General features: G+C 43.4%; 1 protein-coding gene across 2 annotated transcripts in view; it reads right to left on the reverse strand.

The window, feature by feature from the left end:
• The window catches only part of TGM5 (transglutaminase 5), a 387,349-nt gene that overhangs the window by 69,806 nt on the left and 296,610 nt on the right, over positions 1-20,933 (reverse strand). For both annotated transcript variants that reach the window (XM_086932527.1, XM_086932526.1), the window contains 2 exons: positions 12,699-12,827; positions 11,098-11,275 (listed from right to left, as the gene is read on the reverse strand). In XM_086932527.1, the coding sequence (XP_086788653.1) occupies positions 11,098-11,275; positions 12,699-12,827 (307 nt within the window). The remainder of the gene's footprint in view (positions 1-11,097; positions 11,276-12,698; positions 12,828-20,933) is intronic.

Raw genomic sequence — 20,933 nt, forward strand, 5'->3', positions numbered from 1 at the left:
ATAATCCTTGCATATACCTCAAAACGGATGAAGGGATAACCAAAGGCAACAGCAATTTTTCCTTTATTTTTTTTATTTTTTTTTTTAATATCTTTATTCGGCAATTTTTCACCATAAAAGAATACAAATACATAAACATTTCAATCCCAATAAAAGATTATAAAATACAGTAAAAGCATGGACACATCATTCATCAATTTACTGACAGTATAATCGTCCTCAGTTAGTGGGACCTCCAATTTGTAGTTTCAGTAACCGGGAACGTGTCATCCACGCACTTCCTAAAAACTTAGCCACCCCACAGATCATACTGGCAGATGAGGACTCTGTAGAAAGGACGCGTAGTGCCAGACTATGGCACCTCAGCCCCAATTCCCTGCAGACGGGTTTCAACCAAAATTTCCGTGCCCCTTTGTAAGCTGGGCAGGCAAAGAACATGTGAGCCACCGATTCCTTAGGGGCCGCACAGCCCGGGCAAACACGCGAGCAGGCATCTGCATCCAGCCATCTTACCGTAAACTCATTCACCGGGAGCGTCCCATATCGCAACTTGAGGTACAGCGCTTGGTCCAATGGTTTGGTTATTAAGTCTAGAAAGGGTTCCAATTTACGCACACACTTAATAGACAAAAACTGGTCAGTGAGTGAGCCCAAATTCGTAGACCTCATAGTGTTATTCTGTACCCAGTCCCAGTACAGTTTTTTTATAACATCTTTCGGTGGTGGTGACTGCGACTCCCATGCCTCTCCAAGACCCAAGCTGAAAACCAATTCTTTCAATTTATTTAACCATCTTATTTTTTTACAGGTGTCCAATAGTAGCAGTTCATCCAGCCCTTCTGCATACTTTGCGAGCTCCTCAGTTCTTCTTAGTCGGGACCAGAATAACAACGGGCGAAGCCTCACCAAATCCTTTACTGTTTTTCTGCCCAGATCTAATCTTAGAGGGATCATTGGGGTAGAAGTGGGGAGAGCTACCACTTTCCTAAAAAAGTTGTTTTCCGCTCTCATCAAGTCAGAAACCCCTTCAAACCCCCACAGTTCAGAGCCATAGAGTGCTGCGGGAAGGATCTGGCCCTCATAGATGGTCATAGCTGGGGAGACCGGTTTGCTGGTTGACTCCCGGATCTCCTTCAGCGTCACCCCGGATACTCTATGATGGTTTAATAGCATTTTAGACAAATGATCCTTCCAGGTCATGTGACTGTTAATTCGGACACCAAGATAGTCAAAAGACTCAACCAGCTCAAGGGGGGCGTTATTAAGCACAAAATTATTTCTAAATCTTCTTGAGGGTGCAAATGCCATCAATTTGGTTTTTGATGTGTTGATAGTTAAGCCTCGGTTGGTGCAGAAGGAGCTAAATCGATTCAAGAGTTTTTGCAAGCCCACCGGGGATTTAGAAATTAATAGGGTGTCGTCAGCGAAGAGAAGTGTGGGGATTCTCTCCCCCGCCAGGGATGGGGCATCCGACTCCTCCCCCATCAGATGGTCAACCACTCCGTTTACGAATAGGGAGAAGAGAGTCGGAGCCATAACACAACCCTGACGCACTCCTCTTCGCACAGGGATCCTATCTGTAAGTTGACCCTGGGATCCCCATCTCACCCTCGCATAGTTCCCCTCGTGCAGCTTTACGATTAGGCTCAGAAGACCACTGGGAATACCCATCTCTTCTAGAATTCCCCAAAGTTTTGTACGAGGGACCAGGTCGAATGCGGTGTTAAGATCAATGAAGGCCATATACAAACTGCCCTTCATGATAGTAACCGCCTTCCAGTAGATGGCAAAGAGACGAAAGACCTGGTCCATCGTACCTACCTTCCTTCTGAACCCCGCTTGTAAATGGGAGAGGATACTAGCCTCCTCTATCCAGTCGCCTACTCTTGAAATGATGACCCTGCCGACCACTTTCTGGATTATGTCTATCAGACTGATGGGTCTGTAGTTTGCAGGGTCATCCCTAGCCCCCTTCTTGTACACAGTAACTACCTCAGCCCCTTTCCAGGAGTCTGGAACCTGGTGTCCCCTCGTGATCAGGTTCATTATAATCGCTATTAGTTTGGCCCAGGCCTCCGGCTCCGCCAACAATAGATCCCCAGGGATCCCATCCTGCCCAGCGGCTTTTTTTGGGGTTAGGTGTCTAATCGCCAATACTACTTCTCCCGTTGAAAACAAAAGCTCGGTATCATCCACGGGGACCCCTTCACCCAGGCTATTCACCCCAGGACAAGTTGTTTCTTCCGAGTCTCCATATAGGGATGAGAAGTGTGTAAACCATTGCTGGCAAGTTATATGATCAGACAATGGTTGCGATTTTCTCTGCCTAGATCTATTAACCAGTTCCCAAAAGAGGTTTGGGTTCCTGCCACTCACTGCATTGGAAAGGTCCTGCCAGTGCTGTTCCTCCCACTCCCGTTTGGCCAATGATAATACTTTCAGGTAATCCTTCCTGGCCGCTCTAACCAGTGGAGGGTCCCCTGAAAGTAGAGCTTCTGTCAATTTTTTCCTTTTACTTTTACAAAGTTCATTATACCATACTTTGCTAAGGGTAGAGGGTATAGCAGGAGCCCTATTACTTTTCCCCTTCGAGATAAAAAATTTGCCAACTTGGTCTATTGTGGATTTATAGGCAGAGTCAAGGGAGGGGTATTGGGGACTAACGGTCCAATTTTCACCAGCCCATATTTCTAAGGTGGAAGATAGACCCTCAACCATTGCTTTGATGCTTCCTATATCGCCCTCATTAAGCTTAGCCTTATCCCATTTCAATCTACGGTTGTTATTAAATGGGATAACTTCTTTAGTTGTTTTTAGGATGGCCATCGCACACCTGTCATTCAGAACACCCCAATGGAACTTGCAACACAGGGGATTGTGGTCACTATCCTGGCTTGGGACGACCTCCATGTCGATCAGGTCCGGCCAGAATCCAACATCCATTAGGATGTAATCGATTCGGGACGGACCCGAAAGTCTATTAAAGGTCCATGCCCCTGACTGGTCAGACATAGTCCTACCATTGAGGGCTCTTAGTTTATGGTCCCTTGTCAATGCATTAATTTGTATGGTCCTAGACGACCACTTCCTAACAGGGGACAGGGAAAGAGTTGGAATAGACCATTTTGAATCCTCCTCTTCGATTCCTAAAGGGTCGTCTCCGAGAAGGGGTTCAAATGTACAGTTAAAATCTCCCCCCACCAGAATTTTAGCTGAGCAGGGGCAATTGGCTAAAGCCAAATCCAGGGATGTTAGGGTCAAAGAGGGGGAGTCACCCTGTGTCCCTCTTGCATAAACATTAAAAAGGTCAAGCCTGACAACATCCTCCCCTCCTTTTGCCGAGAGGTGGAGTATATCATTACACTCCACAATATGTCTTGTAACCACCCAATTCAGATCTATTTTTATCCAGACTATGAGCCCGCCCGATGGTCTGCCCTTTCCCTTACTTACTGCGGGCACACAGTGGGTGGTATACCCCGATTTATGTAATGGAACAAAACTCCATGTCTCCTGAAACAGGCAGACATCAAACTGCTCAATTTGTATGTGCCACTCTGGAATATCTAACTTCCTCTTTAGCCCAGCAATATTCCAAGAGAGGAGGTTTATTACCCTCCTTCCTCTAGGCGTGGAAGTGTAACCCACTTTTGGCAACCTCTCATTAGCCACCCTAGTCAAGGGGCACCCCCCCTCCTGGGCCATTGAAGTTAGGGTTGCTAAACAATCAACCGTACTCATCACGGGCCCAGCTGGCCTAGAATCCTCAGTAATGTCAATGGTGGTCACCATGTGGTCTGTAGATAGACTAACTTCTTCAGTACCAATGCTACCCCAGAGTGGACGAGGATCCTCCACCCTTGGAGGTTCATTATCAGTTTCCCCCCCCCTTGCCCCCAACTTCAATCACAGTCTTCCAGCCCAGACAGCTGAGAAAACCGATTATAGGTGTCCAATGGGGTAAAGGGCATCAGATGGTTCATACTGGGACCCTGGTTCTGCCTATGTCCATGAGGGACCATGGACCAGGCGGAGTGTAGATCAGGCACCCTAGTCAGCTGATGACCATACTGAGGTTGATTATTAATGTAGGGCGGAATAATGGGCGGCCTATAAAATTGTGGTCTGTTTAAATATTTAGAGTTGGTGACTTTTGACCTGGGATAAAAGTATGTTAAAGCCCGTGGGATAACACAGGTTTCCCCACTCCCAGGTGGCCAGTTTAGGATGTAATCAACTGCCCGAGGGTCTCTAAAATTGACCACCACTAGGTCCCCCTCAATATCTTTAATTCTACTCCCCAGCCAATTGATCCGTCTAACATGAACTATGTCCCCATCTATGTTAGGTGCTATCGGCCTGTGCAACCGCAACCAATGGATAATTTTATTTTTGAGGTCAACAAATCCCTCCTTCTTATTTTCAGTTAGCTGCGGGACCCCCGTTAAGATCACCACGTAGGGCACAGCTTCTGGGGGAATCTCTACTTGTGGAACCCTTTTCTGAGGCATTCTGCTTTTTCCATCATCCCCGTGTGCACTCTGGTTGTTACTCGTCGGGGCCTTTAGAGATGGGTTGGAGGGGCCCACTCCCAACCCAGTAGCTGGTGCTTTTGGTTGTTTAGGCTGCGGTGTATTATGAGTTGGGGGCACAGCTCCCCCCGGCAGCTGGCGAGTTTGCTTAGCCGGAGCAGGAGCGGGAGGAATTCTAGATTTACTTTGAGGTGTGGTCGAAGGTGGTTTGGGATGTACCGCCACACTTCCTTTATTTTTGGTATGGGTAGACATACTAGTTATGGCGGCTTCCAATATGGTTAATCTAATTTCCACCTTTTTAATTGACTCATTAATGGGTAAAAGGAGAGATCTTAACAAAAATTCCAGATTCCCTGATAATGAAGAAGGAAGTACTGGTGAAGTGATAGGTGGGGTGACTCTAGTGTTATTATCAGGAACCTCATCTTGTATAGTTACTGAAGATGGACAAAGACCCGGTGAAACAACTACCTGTGGAGTGTGTTCCTGCTCTACTACTGTGGGGGTCTCAGTTATAATCGGGGTTTTTGTCCCTTTACCAAAATCAGTATGCGATGTTTTTGCTTTACCTGATACCACCCTTTGTTTCCTTCTTTTTTTACTAGGGGGCGGGCGGTGGATCTGGGCTACAGGATAAATATTAACTTTCTGCTTCCTAGATTTGGATTTGTCGGCCACACGACTACCACTAGGGGTGGGTGAAACAGTTATAATATTATCCCCGGGCAAACTAGGAGTGGCTACAAAGTCACGAAACAATAGGGGGACTCCATCTTGACTTACGTTATCCTCACTTAGGCCAATCGAATCACCTTCCCGATTTAATTCAAGTAGGCTATCAGTGAGGGGTCTATGTTTCATATTCTCAACAGAGCGACGCCGCTCTGCCCTCCGCTCCGCTAGGATGGAATCTTTTTCTCCCTCGCTCCTCTTGGGAAAATAATTCTCCAGGGATCCATTACGTAATCTAGATTTTTTCCCCGGGGTTTCTTCTTCTGTTGCCATATCCAATATGTAATGAACAATGTCCTCCGGACTGCAAACGAAAGAGGTCAGGCCCAGCCCGGCCTCCTCCGGCCCCGGACGGCCACAGATGGTCCCGCCCTTGTCCCGGGCTTCTCCCGGGACGCTCCCGCGCGCTCCCGCGCAGCGGTACTCACGTGTTAGTTTATGGCTGTGGTGGAGGTGGGCTGGTCGTTGGGGGCGGGGCGGGGAGGGAGAGCAGCCCAGGTGGAGCGGGGGCGGGTTGCTGGGGCTCCTGGGAAATGGAGTCCCAGCCCTCTTGCTCGCAGCCCTCGGCCCCTGATGTACCCCAGCAGCAGCTTCACCCCAGGAAGATAAGCGCCCCTCTGCGAAGCGGGACCCGCGCAGCGGGTTCCGCGAGGCGTGGAGAAAGTTGCACAAAGTGTCCTCACAAAATCCAAGAAGGCAGAGGCAGGTCTGTTGGAAGGTCCCAGGAACTGCAGGGCAAGCCGGTATTTAATTCACCTGGTCGTTGGGGGCGGGGCGGGGAGGGAGAGCAGCCCAGGTGGAGCGGGGGCGGGTTGCTGGGGCTCCTGGGAAATGGAGTCCCAGCCCTCTTGCTCGCAGCCCTCGGCCCCTGATGTACCCCAGCAGCAGCTTCACCCCAGGAAGATAAGCGCCCCTCTGCGAAGCGGGACCCGCGCAGCGGGTTCCGCGAGGCGTGGAGAAAGTTGCACAAAGTGTCCTCACAAAATCCAAGAAGGCAGAGGCAGGTCTGTTGGAAGGTCCCAGGAACTGCAGGGCAAGCCGGTATTTAATTCACCTGGTCGTTGGGGGCGGGGCGGGGAGGGAGAGCAGCCCAGGTGGAGCGGGGGCGGGTTGCTGGGGCTCCTGGGAAATGGAGTCCCAGCCCTCTTGCTCGCAGCCCTCGGCCCCTGATGTACCCCAGCAGCAGCTTCACCCCAGGAAGATAAGCGCCCCTCTGCGAAGCGGGACCCGCGCAGCGGGTTCCGCGAGGCGTGGAGAAAGTTGCACAAAGTGTCCTCACAAAATCCAAGAAGGCAGAGGCAGGTCTGTTGGAAGGTCCCCTTTATTTGTAAATGTGAGTTGGATTACATGCACCACCTCTTCTACAAAGTTTGCACTGTGAATGTCTATATCACTTGAATGAGTAATCTAGCTATCATATGGGTCTCCAAATAGTACCCTGTGAGCTTCTGTAAGCTCACCAACTCCCATAGCTCTCGAAAGTGAAGCTCAGCCTACTACACCATTCAGGGAGTGTATGCACATTCGAGAATACAGCACTGCTGATCTCAAGGCCTGGAGAGTGGTAGGTAGCCAGCCAAACCAATGACAGGGCCCCACGCTAAGACACATACACACAATGTGTTGGAAAAGGGGCAAGCAACAAGACCATATGTATCCACTGTAAATCCAGTAAAGTCACAAGGGATTTGGAAATGTTGTAGTTTCCACTCTGCCAGTCACACTGTGTGTAGAATGGCTCAGGAAAGAAGCGTGCCAGCAATAGCCAGAGATGGAGCCAGAGCAAAGTTACCTTAATGCGGTCTAGAAGGAGTGAGAGAAAAAGTGTCCTTAGTTGGGGACCAGGTGCTGAGTATAGCAGGGGCTGGATCCAGAGTTGAGATCCACTTCTGAGGCTATCTCGCATGCAGCGTGTACAGGCATGTATGTGTGCACATTCATGAGTCTGTGTGCATGTGTGTTTGCCATGGTGTACCTCTGATAAACAGGGTTACTACTGATAAGCTAAGCTTGGTGTTACGAACCACCAAAAATACTTGTTTTTCCCCAATCACTCCAGTTCATGTCTGCCACAATTGTGTCCAATGTTGGCATAGTAGTGGCCCTCGCAAAATAATTGTTGTTCTTCATATATTTTAGGTATTCTTGGTCTAGTTGTGCATAAAGACAGAAATCACTGACATATTGTAAGCATGACTGACCTAATGCTTGCACCCCTGACATATCTGTGGCCACCACTGGCATAATAACGACCATGACTGATGCTTTCTGTCCATTTGAAGCATTTGTACATGTGACAACTTGTTGAAAATGACAAGCTGATGTTTTTGGACTGTGTAATTACTAACAATTTAAACTTTGTATTTTGAAGACAAAAATTAAGTTTCATGAAATATTGGGAAAACTGTTTGCCTGTATTTGTAAAAGGTATTTGCTGGGATTAAAAAAAACAATTTTCACAAACTGATATGCCTATCTAAAACTGATGTTTGAATAGTAATTCAAGCTTAGTTGGGGGCCTTATTGCAGTGGTTATGTCATTTGTGTCAGAGGATGCTTGCTTCAGGTATAATTTCATTAGTCATTTGTAGGCATTGTAAATTAGAAATGCTTTTCCTGATATTTTGGCTGGTAACCCGGCCTAAAATATATGGGGGGTTACTATTGCATTGTTAACAAAGGGTGTAAATAGTGTGCAATGACAAAACTTTTTAGTAGCTAGAGGTGGTTTTCCTAGAGCAGAAGTAGTCCTAATTATAGAACAGGTTTGAGACCCCTGATCTAGCAGGTATTCTTTGACGCCATTAAGGTAAAAAAAAAATTTTATTTCACAGAGTTTTATATTGCGCATAACTTTACCCGAAGGTATCGGGTATCAGAGCGCTTTACATAGCACCATTTGCGTTACATGAGGACACATTCATTTTTGTTAGGCACGGGGAGATTAAGTGATTTGCCCAGAATCACAGGCTGTTCAACGTCATTGCCAAGCCTCTAATCCGGTTCCCAGATTTGAGGTCCACCGCCCTCGCCGTTAGGCCAACTCCTCTCCCCAATTGTCTATGAATGGTCTCAATACACATGCCATGTGCAGTTCTAAGATATAGTAGGGATGGAGTTCTTTAAATAGCTTGTCAAATTCAACATGCAGAAACCATAAGGATGAGTAACGAAATGTCTGGAATTAATCTGCCTCTTTGTGAAATGCAGATTTTCCTCACCAGCCCTACCTGGAAGCAGACCTATCTGCCCTTTGCAGAGGGCTGAAGTCCAAAGAGAGTAAGGGTGGGCTTGATTATACAAGCCTAATGTCATTCCTGAACATTTCTTACATATGCCCAGACATAAAAGCCCAAGCACTGCGTACGACCATACGTGTATATCTAACATCAGTCCTTGTTGATCAAACACACAAATAGTGATTGGATTAATTCTTGCAATAAGTCTAACCACTAACAATTGCTCCGGTAGCATTCCAACCCATCCTTCTGTGTCAGCCATACCACCTCAGTTTGAACCCAGCTCATGCAAATCATTCTTGACCCTGCTCCAACAGGAACAGCCCGGCTGGAACTGCCCGGACCAGGTCCTTCCTGAACTGGACCATGAGCAACCCCAGGCCAGTTTCTGCCTGATTTGGGCTCTTCAGTCAGGTGAATCTCGATTCCAGTGGCAAAGTGAGCATGGGACATGTCCATGTCCGAGCAATTGCCAGTAGTTTGACTTACTGTAGGCTTTCCTCCCTTCAACTTTTGCGAGTTTTAAATACTGTCCTAAGTGGCAAGGGTATGACCAGACATGAATTGTCTCAGAGCATTGGAAATGGCCGTACTGGTGAAATTCCTGGCCATTTTCCCCTTTTTCTTGAGTTCATGATTTAGGCACAAATTTGCCTCATTTAATCTTTTTTAGTGTTAACACCAATATCATTTTGGGAGGAAAGGATAAGGGAGCCATACTACTCTCAACGCAAGATTGTTGTGCCATACACAATCAATTGTGCCCTTTAATAAGGGATCATTGAAAGCTACAATAAATAAAAAGTACTTATTGCATTTGACTGTAAAAGTATGGTTGGTACTTTGAGTACTAAATGTAAATAAACATTAGACAATCAGTTTACGAGAATATATACTAAAGATGTTCACATAGTTAGCCTCTTTTTCCAGCTCTATCAACTTGCTCCAATGGGTCCAAAACTCCTCCCTGATGGAAGCCAAGGTTTTGAGACAGCAGGTTGTGAGATGACATGGGGAGCCCTGCTGAGTCCTTATAGCTGACTTAGAGGGGAGGATCAGAAAGCAAACCTCCCTGCAACAGGCAGAATATCTATCAAAGCCTCAAATGCACATTCTCATGTTTCAGGAGAGTACCTCTACTCCATGTTTCCTTATGATATATGAAATGCAGTACTGGCTAACCACATAACAAAAATTCCTTTATAGCTGGATGCCTCAGAGAAAAGAAGCTTTATGGCTCTAGCAAATGGTCACAGCAACTTAAGTCAAGATTTTCCAGTTATTGCTACATCATATACATCTTGAAAACAAAAATGAAGCATGTCTAATTTTAGGATCCCATTTTCTGAATTTATTGTGGAATTTGTGATAACAATAACATTAATTTTAGAGAGTAAATGCTATATCCTAATTCAAAGAATTGGCATTTGTGGGATTTCAGCACTTATGAATGTAGAACATGTACAAGTATGGTGGATTATCCTTAACCTCATGCGCGCTAGCGGAATTCCTCTAGCGCGCTGAGAATTCGAAAATCGCACTTTGCTTGACGAGCTGGGCTCGGCATCAGCGTGCGAGGAGGCTACGCGATGACGAGCCCAGCTCGTCATCAGCCCCGAAGGGGTTAATCATGTGTTTAGGATTTTGACCAGTGATAGGGTCTCTAGATTATTCAGAAACAATCTGCGCTTTGGAAATGCAACAAACAGTGCCTTTCCAAGCTGATAAAGAAAATATAACAACCCCATATTTCCTGAGTGTTCTCCACTGAGAAAATAATGTTTTGACTGAGAATTATTTTTTAAGTGTATGTGCAAGCACACATTTTAGAATCATTTACTCATGCAGAATTGTACACCAGGGCAAAATAGAGTATAAGTAATTTTTTCCAAATTTGGTTTAAGTTTCATATTTACCTTGCTGGCTAGAATGTTGAGTGGCTAAACTTGCTAAACAGAGGAGTAGGCCCTGAGGAATAGGACCAGAAAAATGGTTTAAGGTGGATGATCTGGTGAAAGTGAAGATTTCCAGCATGTGCTGAAAGGGTGGGTTCTTGAACTTAGAAGAGCGGTGGAGGTGAAGAAGAATGTGATGGTTTAGGAAGAAGGTGATATTTTGAGAGTGGTTTGGTCACCAAGGTTAGACGAGTACAGACAGAATTAAAAAAAAGGGAACGGATAAGAAAAACGTATTGATGGCAGGGGGCTTAGAAATGGAGTGAGTTTTCATTATGTTCAAAATAGTTGTCTTTTAGTTCTAGTTTCTTTTTGGAGTATGTACATAGTCTTGGTTGCATTTTTTGTGGTTGCTATTCAGTGGGGTTACTTTGGAATGTGGAATATGAACAGTTGTAAGTTGCTCCTTGTCTGGCTAATGATGGCTTTGGTCTTGTCAAATATCCAGCCCTACCTTTTTCAGCATTCTCCTCTTTTGGTAACCTAGTGCTTCTGGAAATCTAAAAACATCAAAGGTTTTCAATTCTCCTTCTGAGAAATGTCCTCTAAGTGTAGAGATTTCAAATTATTTAAACTTGAGATTTCTTAATAAGGTCTTAAGGTGAAGAAACAATTGTTTGATTTCCACACTGTTACCTGTGCACATGACAGCTGCAAAAACCCAGCACTGCCCGTATTTCACGGGCTGGTGGCTGCTTTCTTGCCATTTTCGCAGGATGGCAACGCTTCCATTCCATGTCGATGGACAGACCCCACTAGAAAAATCTCCGTTCCATTTCCCTTCCAGCACCCCATCATCGTCATTGCTGTTGATCTACAAAATAAATGCTATGTTACTTTTACACATTATTGAAGGCACTTATGCAGGGCATGAAAAAGTGCCAGGCTGAATAACAAAACAAAGGGCAATTCCAAATGTATGTATTTTCTTTTTTAATTATTGACTCTTAGTGGGTCGCATCTTGCCCTACCTCATGCATATTGATGAGGTAGGTCACAGTTTGGAACTTATTAGGAATAATAGCCATCACAGAGAAGGTAGCCTGCTGGGGTCAGCAGACCACCATGTATGTGATTACTTTAAAATAATCTTTTTTTTATAACTGCAACTCATTTTCATTAAAAAAAAATCGGATTTATTAAAAAAAAGATAGTGAAAAATGTACTTTTTATTTATTAAAAGTAGGCAGTGGTCCTTGGGGCACTGCCTGCTCTTTAAAATATTTAGTTTCACATTCTCAAAGGGGAAGGGGTCCCATTGGTACCGTGGATGGGGTGCTTGCAGAGAGCAGGCAGAGCAACTGGGTCCCTGGGGCTCCCTCCATGGCTTACCACCAAAAATTAAATCTGTGGTTGTCCCAGGTTGGACGGGGACACCCACAATAATAATAAAAAAAGAGAATAATAAATGAGTGGCCTGAGCCACTCATTTACATTCACTGCTCCTAGCAAGGAGGGCCCCATAATGTCCTAAGAGTGTATGGAAGAACATATGCTGTGCTTGTTAGTGGTGCCCCGACGGGAGCCAGGAGCACCACCAAAATATGCTTGGGGGCTACAGGGAGTGCAGAAGCACCAGAGCAGCATCAGACAAAAACAGTAGGTCTCCTGAGTCATTAAATCCATGACCCCAAAAGAGCTTACCATATTTTTGAAAAGCATTCCGAGCTGTAGCTGTATGCTCTTCAGCTAGAGTGCAGAGACCTCTTGTGGTTGTTTTTATGACTGCATATTGCATGCTGGACTCCCTGCAGCCCCCAGGAACATAAAAAAAGGCTTGGTCTGTACCTCCCTATTCCAGGGGGCACCACCATGGTCACAAAAATATAAACAAAAAAGCCCTTGCAGGGCATTACAGGGTGCTCCATCAAGGAGCAATGAATAAGAAATTAGCGGCTCCTGTCACTCATTTATTACTCATTGTGTTGTCATTTTGGGGTCAATAAAAAAACCTCGAGACTCAAGGTGTGTCGGAGCCATCTTTTGGCACAGGGAGGAGTTGAGATATATGTATATATATATATATATATATATATATATATACATTCACTGAAAAAGACAAAGGTTACAGGGACGTTGTAAGTTAGGATCAGATTTCACTCATACAAAATCATTGAAATTCAGCAGCTATAGTTACATGAGCTAACTATAACTAACGCCCCAGCAATGCACTACTTATGACCTCACATATTACATTACTCATGACATGGTCAGTGATAACACCACTAATGTCTCACCATAGCGCAGATAACCCTGCTCACATACACAGGGTCATTTCGGCGGGACAGGTCCTTGAAGGCATCTTGAATGTAGTTTAGATTCTTGTCCAATAACTTCAGACATATAAGAACAATGTCTTCTTCAAACTGAAGAAAAATAAATATTTATGAGATTATGAAGATTACATGAACTTTCGTTATAGTAAATACACTGTAGAGCATTGGCATTGTGCTCACTGTACAATTCTTCATTGCGGAAAGCTAGCATCTCTGTGCAATAGCACTTTTTTCATTGACATTTTTTTCTCCAGAGGGAAAACATTTTTTTTTCCAGTGGAGGCCCTGGATATGGATTTTCTCCAGCCCATGACATTCTGTTTGGGAACATTTGGTGGGAAATGGTAAGTGAGGAGTGTGTGAATGATACAAATGTACTAAGAATGCAGAAGCTTTCATAGTTAACCATACCTTGAAAACCCCACTTCTCACTTGGATAATATTACACGTTTCTTAAATCCTTGCTGTCCTAAACTCAGCCCAAGACATGCAATAAATGTCCAGGAGAAACAGCACTGAAATTACAAAATATTGGTGAAATTACAAGGATTGGTGTGGAATTCCTCACAATCTTTTCATCATTAGTCATCCCCCCGCTTGAAATCATCAATAGACTCAGAATTCGTGATTTAGTGGTGCAGTAATTTCAGCCCGAATACCAGGCCACTTGTAATTTGTTTTTTCCCAACCTTTCAGAAGGAAGGGAAAACTGCATGAACATATACATTTCTCAGTTATGCTTTCACCTTGCTGTCATTTCAGAAAGAAGAGGCAGCAAGCCAGCAAGGCCACAAAACATGAGACACGGGGCCCGCTTTAGTACTGGTGATGCCCAGTGTGACAATGTTTGTTGGCACCCCTCAATGACCATCTCCACCACGGATTCCCCTACTACCACCCTCTAAGATTGCCACTCATCTCAGTGTATGGTGGCAGAGCACATTACATCAAACACACGTTAAAAGAGACAGTCAACCACACATGTGTAAATCAGTTTATAGGAAATGTTACGTAAGACAGAGGTCTACAAGTTCACGTGTCATCCATACTTGTAGGCAGTATAGTTTAAGAGTGCTTGGTCTGGAGAAGCACAATCTCAGAATCTAAAACACAACACCATAGTCGGGGGTTATCTTTAATAATAAGAACTGCTTTCTACCTAAATTAACCCTTTTTGCAAAACGATCTAATCTACAACTTGCAGTTTGCATGCAGTTCTTTGATGACTGTTAATAACCCTCTGTTCTATATTAGGATGTTAACTTATAAATTGCAAGTAACAAAATGTTCTCTTTGACAAATGCAGTAACCCACTGACCTATTTACATTATGTGCACTTTGTGATGTGCATGGTGCCCTTTCTTCGCAGCAGGCTTATTAACCCTGTGAGCTACCTTAAAACTCCAATCTCCCTCCAGTAAGAACATTAATTACTGGAGTCATCTTGACATTCGTATTGTTGCCTGAAAATTGCTGGAGGCCAGGAATGTGGCAGCAAGTTATGTTAAAACCATAATATACTTGCAAACACGGTACCCCACCAGAAGTCAGCACCCCAGTGGCCTAACAAAGGCCCCCGCAGCACTCGCGGGTCCGGGGGGCCCCAAGCTCCAGGGGGCCCCCTCAGAACAGAACTCTGGCCAGAGAGCCCCCGAATTCGTCTGGAGGGGGCCCCTCACCGTATCTTGCAGGAGGCCCCCCCCCCTCAATTTTCGTTACACGAGTGCAGCACCCAGTGCGGTGGCACCCGTCGCACAGCACTAGAGCAAGCCCTGATAAGAAATTTTCTCAGTTCAGAAATGAACATCTGGTTTTACTAATTTTTACAACAACTGTGAGAATTTTTATGACTGCCTTTTGCGTCTTTTATTGTCAAACATTGCACTGTTGGAAATCAGATGTTATTAGACATGAAATCATTCACTGGCTGCATTGTGAATCAAATGCAGAAGTTTTGAAAAGAGCATGTTTATTCCGTTGGCAGTTTACAACTGTTTGGGAAAACATGTGTAAGAGGCAGGATACTTTGCAACAGCATAGAATATAAGCAACAGCATGACCGTGTAGCCTCAGAAAAATAAAATAAAATCCTCTACCGCACAGAGTGAAGTAGACCTTTTCAACTCACAAAGCAAACAGTGAATTAATTAGGTTTCATTGGCGAATGGGACAAAGCAGTTAAACAGCCAGCTGCTAAAGCATGGTGAAGTCCATCCTGTTAGAATCAGTTAGAATCAGCATCGTATATTGGCATTACAAAATGCAAACATTATATGAACATTGCAATGTTAGGAGCTTGTTTGAAGACCATGAGTTGCAGAGGGAAATAATGGTTGGTACAGGCCTTCGGCACCCACCTTGAAATTCTTTTCTTTCTGTTTCTCCCTGTTTAATTTAGAAAATGTTACCCTCAGTACAGTACCTGTTATGTTCAGGAGCGGCCCGTGCAGGTAAGAGCGGTGAGGCAGGTTGGGGGGGGCGGGGGGTTTCGACAGACGACCAAGAGGGGAAATTAAATATTGATTAATTTGACCTCATTGTCATCTGTCTATGTCCCCCCCCAACCCGGCCCCACAGCTCTTACCTGCTCGGGCCGAGGCTGGTTATGTTCCAGTAGCCTTATACCCTTCTGCCTCATGCTGTACCAGTTGTTAAAGGCCCTACCCAATCTTCATAGGCATTGCATAAGGCTTGGGCTAATAACTGAATAAGACAACCATTAAAAACCATTGTAGCCCTTTGCAGCAGGCTGTGATGCTATCATAAATTGATAGCGGACGGTTATTAACCATGTATACAAAACTCTATCAAACAATGCATGCCATTGACGAACTCTTGGTTGCAGAACGAGTCTAAGGCATGGACTTTGGACAATTAGACATCCTCTGCAGTCCATCATAAGTGGAATGAACCTTATAGCTAAATAAGACTTCTGGACTTCACTGAATAGTATTCAAAATGTCACACAGCCCTGTAATCTGTATTCAGTTTATAATGAGTTTATCAATGGGTTTTTAAAAACAGAAAACAGTATCGATATCACTAATTCCAAAACTGAGAAAACAGATAATGCAACCTTTAAACCCATTTCATTACTTATATCCTAGTTTTGAGTCAGGCATTAAAGTCCAATCCCCGTGTAAATCAGAATTATGGGACGTGTTGTCGTTCTTTATCTCGCTATATTGAGTATGAGAGATGGGGATATCCCTACCTACTCTGAGTAATATATTGCCAAAATAAAAAGTGGCCCCTCGCTCAAGCATTCTTAGATGAATTTGAGTAATGCCACAAGAAACATGTATGCACCACACTTCACGCAATTATTTAAAATATGACACTATTCCCTTAGGTTTACAAGTACGAAATGCACCTGTGATTTTCACCAATGATCCTACATTTTTTAAAGGTTTCAGCAATGTTGACACAACATGTTCATGCCACTGGTTAGTATTAGGTATTAATATTGCCCGAGAACAGAGTAAAAAAGAGCTTGAGATTATCCCAGTACTGGAAAGGAATATTCTTGAGAGTGGTGCAATAGCAGACATCAAATCTGCTGTAGAAAAAGTGAACAAAGCTATTTCTGACTTTAACACAATTGGTCAAAATAGGAAGGTCAATAAAATGCAGAAGGACATTAATAACTTTAGCAGAGAAAAAGTTCACCCATATCTCCTAGACAGGTTTTACATTCAACCAAAACAACAATACTGAGATAACCCCCAAACCATGGGGGAGATATAAGAAACAAAATGTATTACTTTCTTTTTACCCTCTGGAAGGTCAGCTGAAGATGCCGCTCCTGGGGAAGGTACCAGTGGTGGCCAACAACATGTCCCAGGGTACAACCTAGCATTTTTAGGCAAACCAAACCAAAGGAGGGGCAGTGTTTGTGGTTGGGCAACAGTGGAATTTTCAATCAGGGGAGAGACAGACGAGGCAAAAATCCTACCCATGGGGACCCCCACATTGACTACAGACAACTCATCTGAATTCATCCCTCTCTTCAATCTATTTGGCCATGTTTTGTCCTCAGCCTAGATCTCTCTACTTTTGTACCTATGGAAAAAACGGACTTTTTCAACATTCGACGCGTCTGAAATCAGTGGCGCTCTGAGAGCCTGCTTACGGACAGTGGCGGATACGGCCGAGTCGCAGTGATAACATTCCTCATCGCATTTTTGACTGGGATCACGAATTTGGAACAAACCGGGTCGAATATACATATTGAGAACTCTCAGAGAAGATAAACATCAATACCCTCTAATAGGCTCTTGCTGAGATTATCAGATCTCACTATTGAATTATTATATTCGCCGACCGACATCAATCGCCTACTGCTATGTGAAGATTATACCAGCCAGTAAGACTTTCTCCAGACATCCCAACTGGACTTATATATATTTTTTGGAAGGATCCCTAACTCATCAGTGGTACCCACTGTTGGTGTTTTCTACTATTGCACACGCCCTGAAGAAGTTCTGGTGGTCAGAACGAAACGCGTTGGCTGATGATTCTTTTTGAATATAAGAAAATAAAAAACGAACTGAGAAAATACCGAGACTCCTAAATTTGGCTTTGGACTCTGAGACCTTTTGAATTGCTTGTATATGATTGGAGTGGTGCCCCAAAACTGGATGATTAACAGTTTGGATTCACGTTCTACGTGAGGTGCCCCTGGACAGAGGGTACCGTTTTTTTGCGAGTGGCACACTTGACTTACTTCTTTGAATTATTTATCATTTTATGGTTGATACGAGTTTGGGTGCTTTATCTTGGTGCTATATCCACTGTCCATTTTTATGGTTTTGATCTTCTAGCCCTGAAGAGAACTTTCAACAAGAAAAAACACGTGTTGGCCAGAGTGGTGGAATAAGAAATAAATGTCAACTTTGACGAGGATTTGGATTCATTGATTTCTGGTGCTCAAGGGTTCATGGTAGTTTATGTCTGATTGTTTGAATTGGCTAAATTTATCATCCACTGACTTGAAATTCTTCTCTCATTCCAGCAACTGCTCAATTGACTTTTTGGAACTTATAATTGTGGTGTATGAGGGCAGATTTTCTACAAGCTTGTATCACAAATCAACTACTCGCAATACACTGTTACCGTATTCCTTTGCATTTACAGCAATTGTACATTTAAAAAGTCTACTTTCATGAGGCCCATCTTTTGGCCCAAAAACTTGAGACTGGGGGCTATCCTGCCAGGCTCCTAAAGCGTATTATCAAACGAGCTTTGTATTGCCCCAGAGAATTTCTCCTACCCCCCCCCCCCCTCCAGAGTGAAAAAGTATGGGCAGATTAGTGGATTAGTGTGTGTCACTACCTTCTGTACGCAAAGTAATGCCATCACAGTAATTGTTAGAAAACACTAGCCATTAATTCAATCTACTGGCATTTCAAACAATCCACCACCCTTTTCCTTTAGGAAAGACAAAAACTTTAGAAATCATTTGGTCCACACAGACGTTCCAAAAAAACCTGTTGATATACTTTGCTCATATGTGAATCGTCATACAATACTAAGCAATTTATCCACTGGGACATTACCCACACTTTGAAGGAGTACCTACGAACCACAACATCCACATTGTCTATGCTTTTTAGTGCCCCTGCGATCAAATCTATGTGGAACAAACTAAACAGAAAATAAAAGCATGACTTTCCCAACACAAAAGCAGGATACTATGTAAGGTGATGTCAGCGCCACTTGTGGCACATTTTGTGAAGAAAAACCACACAAAGTATGACATCAGGTGGCACGTCATCAAACTGATAATGATCTGAATATAGATGCTATCTGAAGCAAATACAACATTTACTCCCAGTCAAAAGATCTAGGTTAAATCCATTGTTCTTTTGCTTACCATGCCACCCAGTTTAGACCCAGCCATATGCAAATCGGTCTTGATTGCAAGGCTAGCTTGAATCCAGTGGCACAGTGAGTCCGGGACCCACGTCTGGGTATGCCACTGGATTCAAGCTATCCTGGCTGATGAAGAGTGATGCCACAAAACCGGTCCCAAGTTGCTTGTTTCCGTTCCAGGTAGGACCTGGCTTGGCAGTTCGGGCTTGACTGTTCCCATGAGGCACAGGGTCAAGACTGATTTGCATATGGCTGGGTCTAAAATGGGGTGGCATTGTGAGCAATAGAACAATGAGTTTAACCCAGATCTCTTGACTGGGGGTGAAAGTTTGATTTGCTCTGCATTCCGTCCATCATCTGTGTGTCTTGTCTATTTGTATAGTACTGCTGCTGGTTTCAGGTGATGTTTGGACTGCCACTGTTGAATATTAATATTAATTCCAGTTTTGAGTGGGCGGTTAAAGTAGAATTCCTGTGTTCGCAGAAGGATCTGAATTATGGAATGTGTGGTAATGAGTTAAGTTCAGAAAGTGAAACCCACCAAAATTTCCTTGGGGGAAAATACACAGAAAATTCTGAGACATGAGAAATTTAGTATGGAATGTCCCAATTTAGTCTATAATTCCTCATCTTTAAGAGAAAAACTTGGAATATGGGTTATTTACTGCACTTATAAAAACCCACTCAGGGGTATCAGTATTTAACTGGTATGCTAAATACCTCACCATATTCCAGTCCATGCATAATCAGGACCTTATTGAGGATTGAACAGCTTAAACATCATCATTTAGTCTGAACAATAGCACCCCAAATAGTGTACAAATCTCACAGGCTGATTGTAATAAAGGGTTGTCATTTTACTGGAGCTGCTAATAAAGGCCAACATATGACCTAGACAAAAGCAATAATGGCAAAAGACAGAATTAGGTAAAACATTTTGTATGGAATACTGAAGAAGATTCACTTTTTGGGTAAATTTATCAGGCTCATTAACTTCTATAAGAAGGATCTAAGGCTACAGTCCTGACCTGCAAACTCATACCAGTTTGTTTTAGGTTGGAAAGTGGAACTCGTTAGCAATGTCTCTCAACTTTGAGGATAAATAACCTGGCTGTTGAGGTCATAGCAATTGTATATATGAAGGACAAACTCCCCACCCTTATGCACCGCAATCGTAATTGTACACAAGTATATACGCACTGCGTATTTCCCAGGAGCGCCATTACCCTACACAATCCCCCGACCATGAAGTCCCACTGAAGGACAAACTCATAGGAGATATTGAGTATCACGATCACCCATTATTCCTTGACATATACTCTGGCTATCTTACTCCTCTTATCCTATTCTGATTCTTTACTTTTGTGAACCTTCAACAGTTTGGATGTCTGTAACATATCCTTAAGTTATGATATTAACTAAACACTCAATAAAAACAAAACTACACCTCTATCATGAGGTCAAGTACAGAATTTGGGAATTTCCTTGTCAGGAAATGGGACTGCAGCCTCATCTAAACCAGTTAAAATAGTGCAACATATTAACAAAAACATTGAGAAAATTTAAGGAGGATTGACATTGATCAGGGATTTTCTCCTTGTGAGAGAAGTTAAATATTATAAAACTGAATATTTTGCCACTATTATTATTTAGGTGCACTATGTTCACATATCTTTCAATGAAAGGACGAGTTCCTCTAATTGCCGAAAAATAAGTCTAAATTCTCCTAGGAATCCTTAAAGAATGGTATGTCTGAGAGACGTTTTGATTTCTCAGATTTCTTCTTATATAAAGTGGTATTCTGTTTGCGTTGCTTACCAATATTGCCCTTTATTCTTGTTTTTTAAAGTAGAATACAAGCCTTAATGTTATGAAAGATTGCTTTTTCTAGAACTCAAGAACAACTCTGGTGGTATGCCCTCATGATATTGCACGATTTATATCACATGAGAAAAATATTGCAAACATTGAATCACACATGGGCAGGTCTCAATAGCCATATGTGGAGTAAAATATCGAGAATATATACATACCCTGCAATGTGGTGGTAATTGTTGATGTACTAATTATGTTGATATAGTGAATGCAGTATTATTGTAGGCTGATATTGTCAAACCCAATATTCTGACATGCAAACACTGTTATCCTGTAGACATTCTTTTTGTCAGACCAAGCTCTCGAAAAATATAGAAGGAACATTTATATCTGGTATTAGAATAACTTTGCCAGTTACATTTATTTTTATTGTTCTCACTCTTAGCTTGCATGCTTCTTGACATTCTATTGAGAAGTGTTTCCCACATGGAGAATCTATTTTAGGCA

The sequence above is a fragment of the Lissotriton vulgaris genome, chromosome 7 (assembly GCF_964263255.1).
Source record: "Lissotriton vulgaris chromosome 7, aLisVul1.2, whole genome shotgun sequence".
In the NCBI taxonomy this organism is placed as follows: domain Eukaryota; kingdom Metazoa; phylum Chordata; class Amphibia; order Caudata; family Salamandridae; genus Lissotriton; species Lissotriton vulgaris.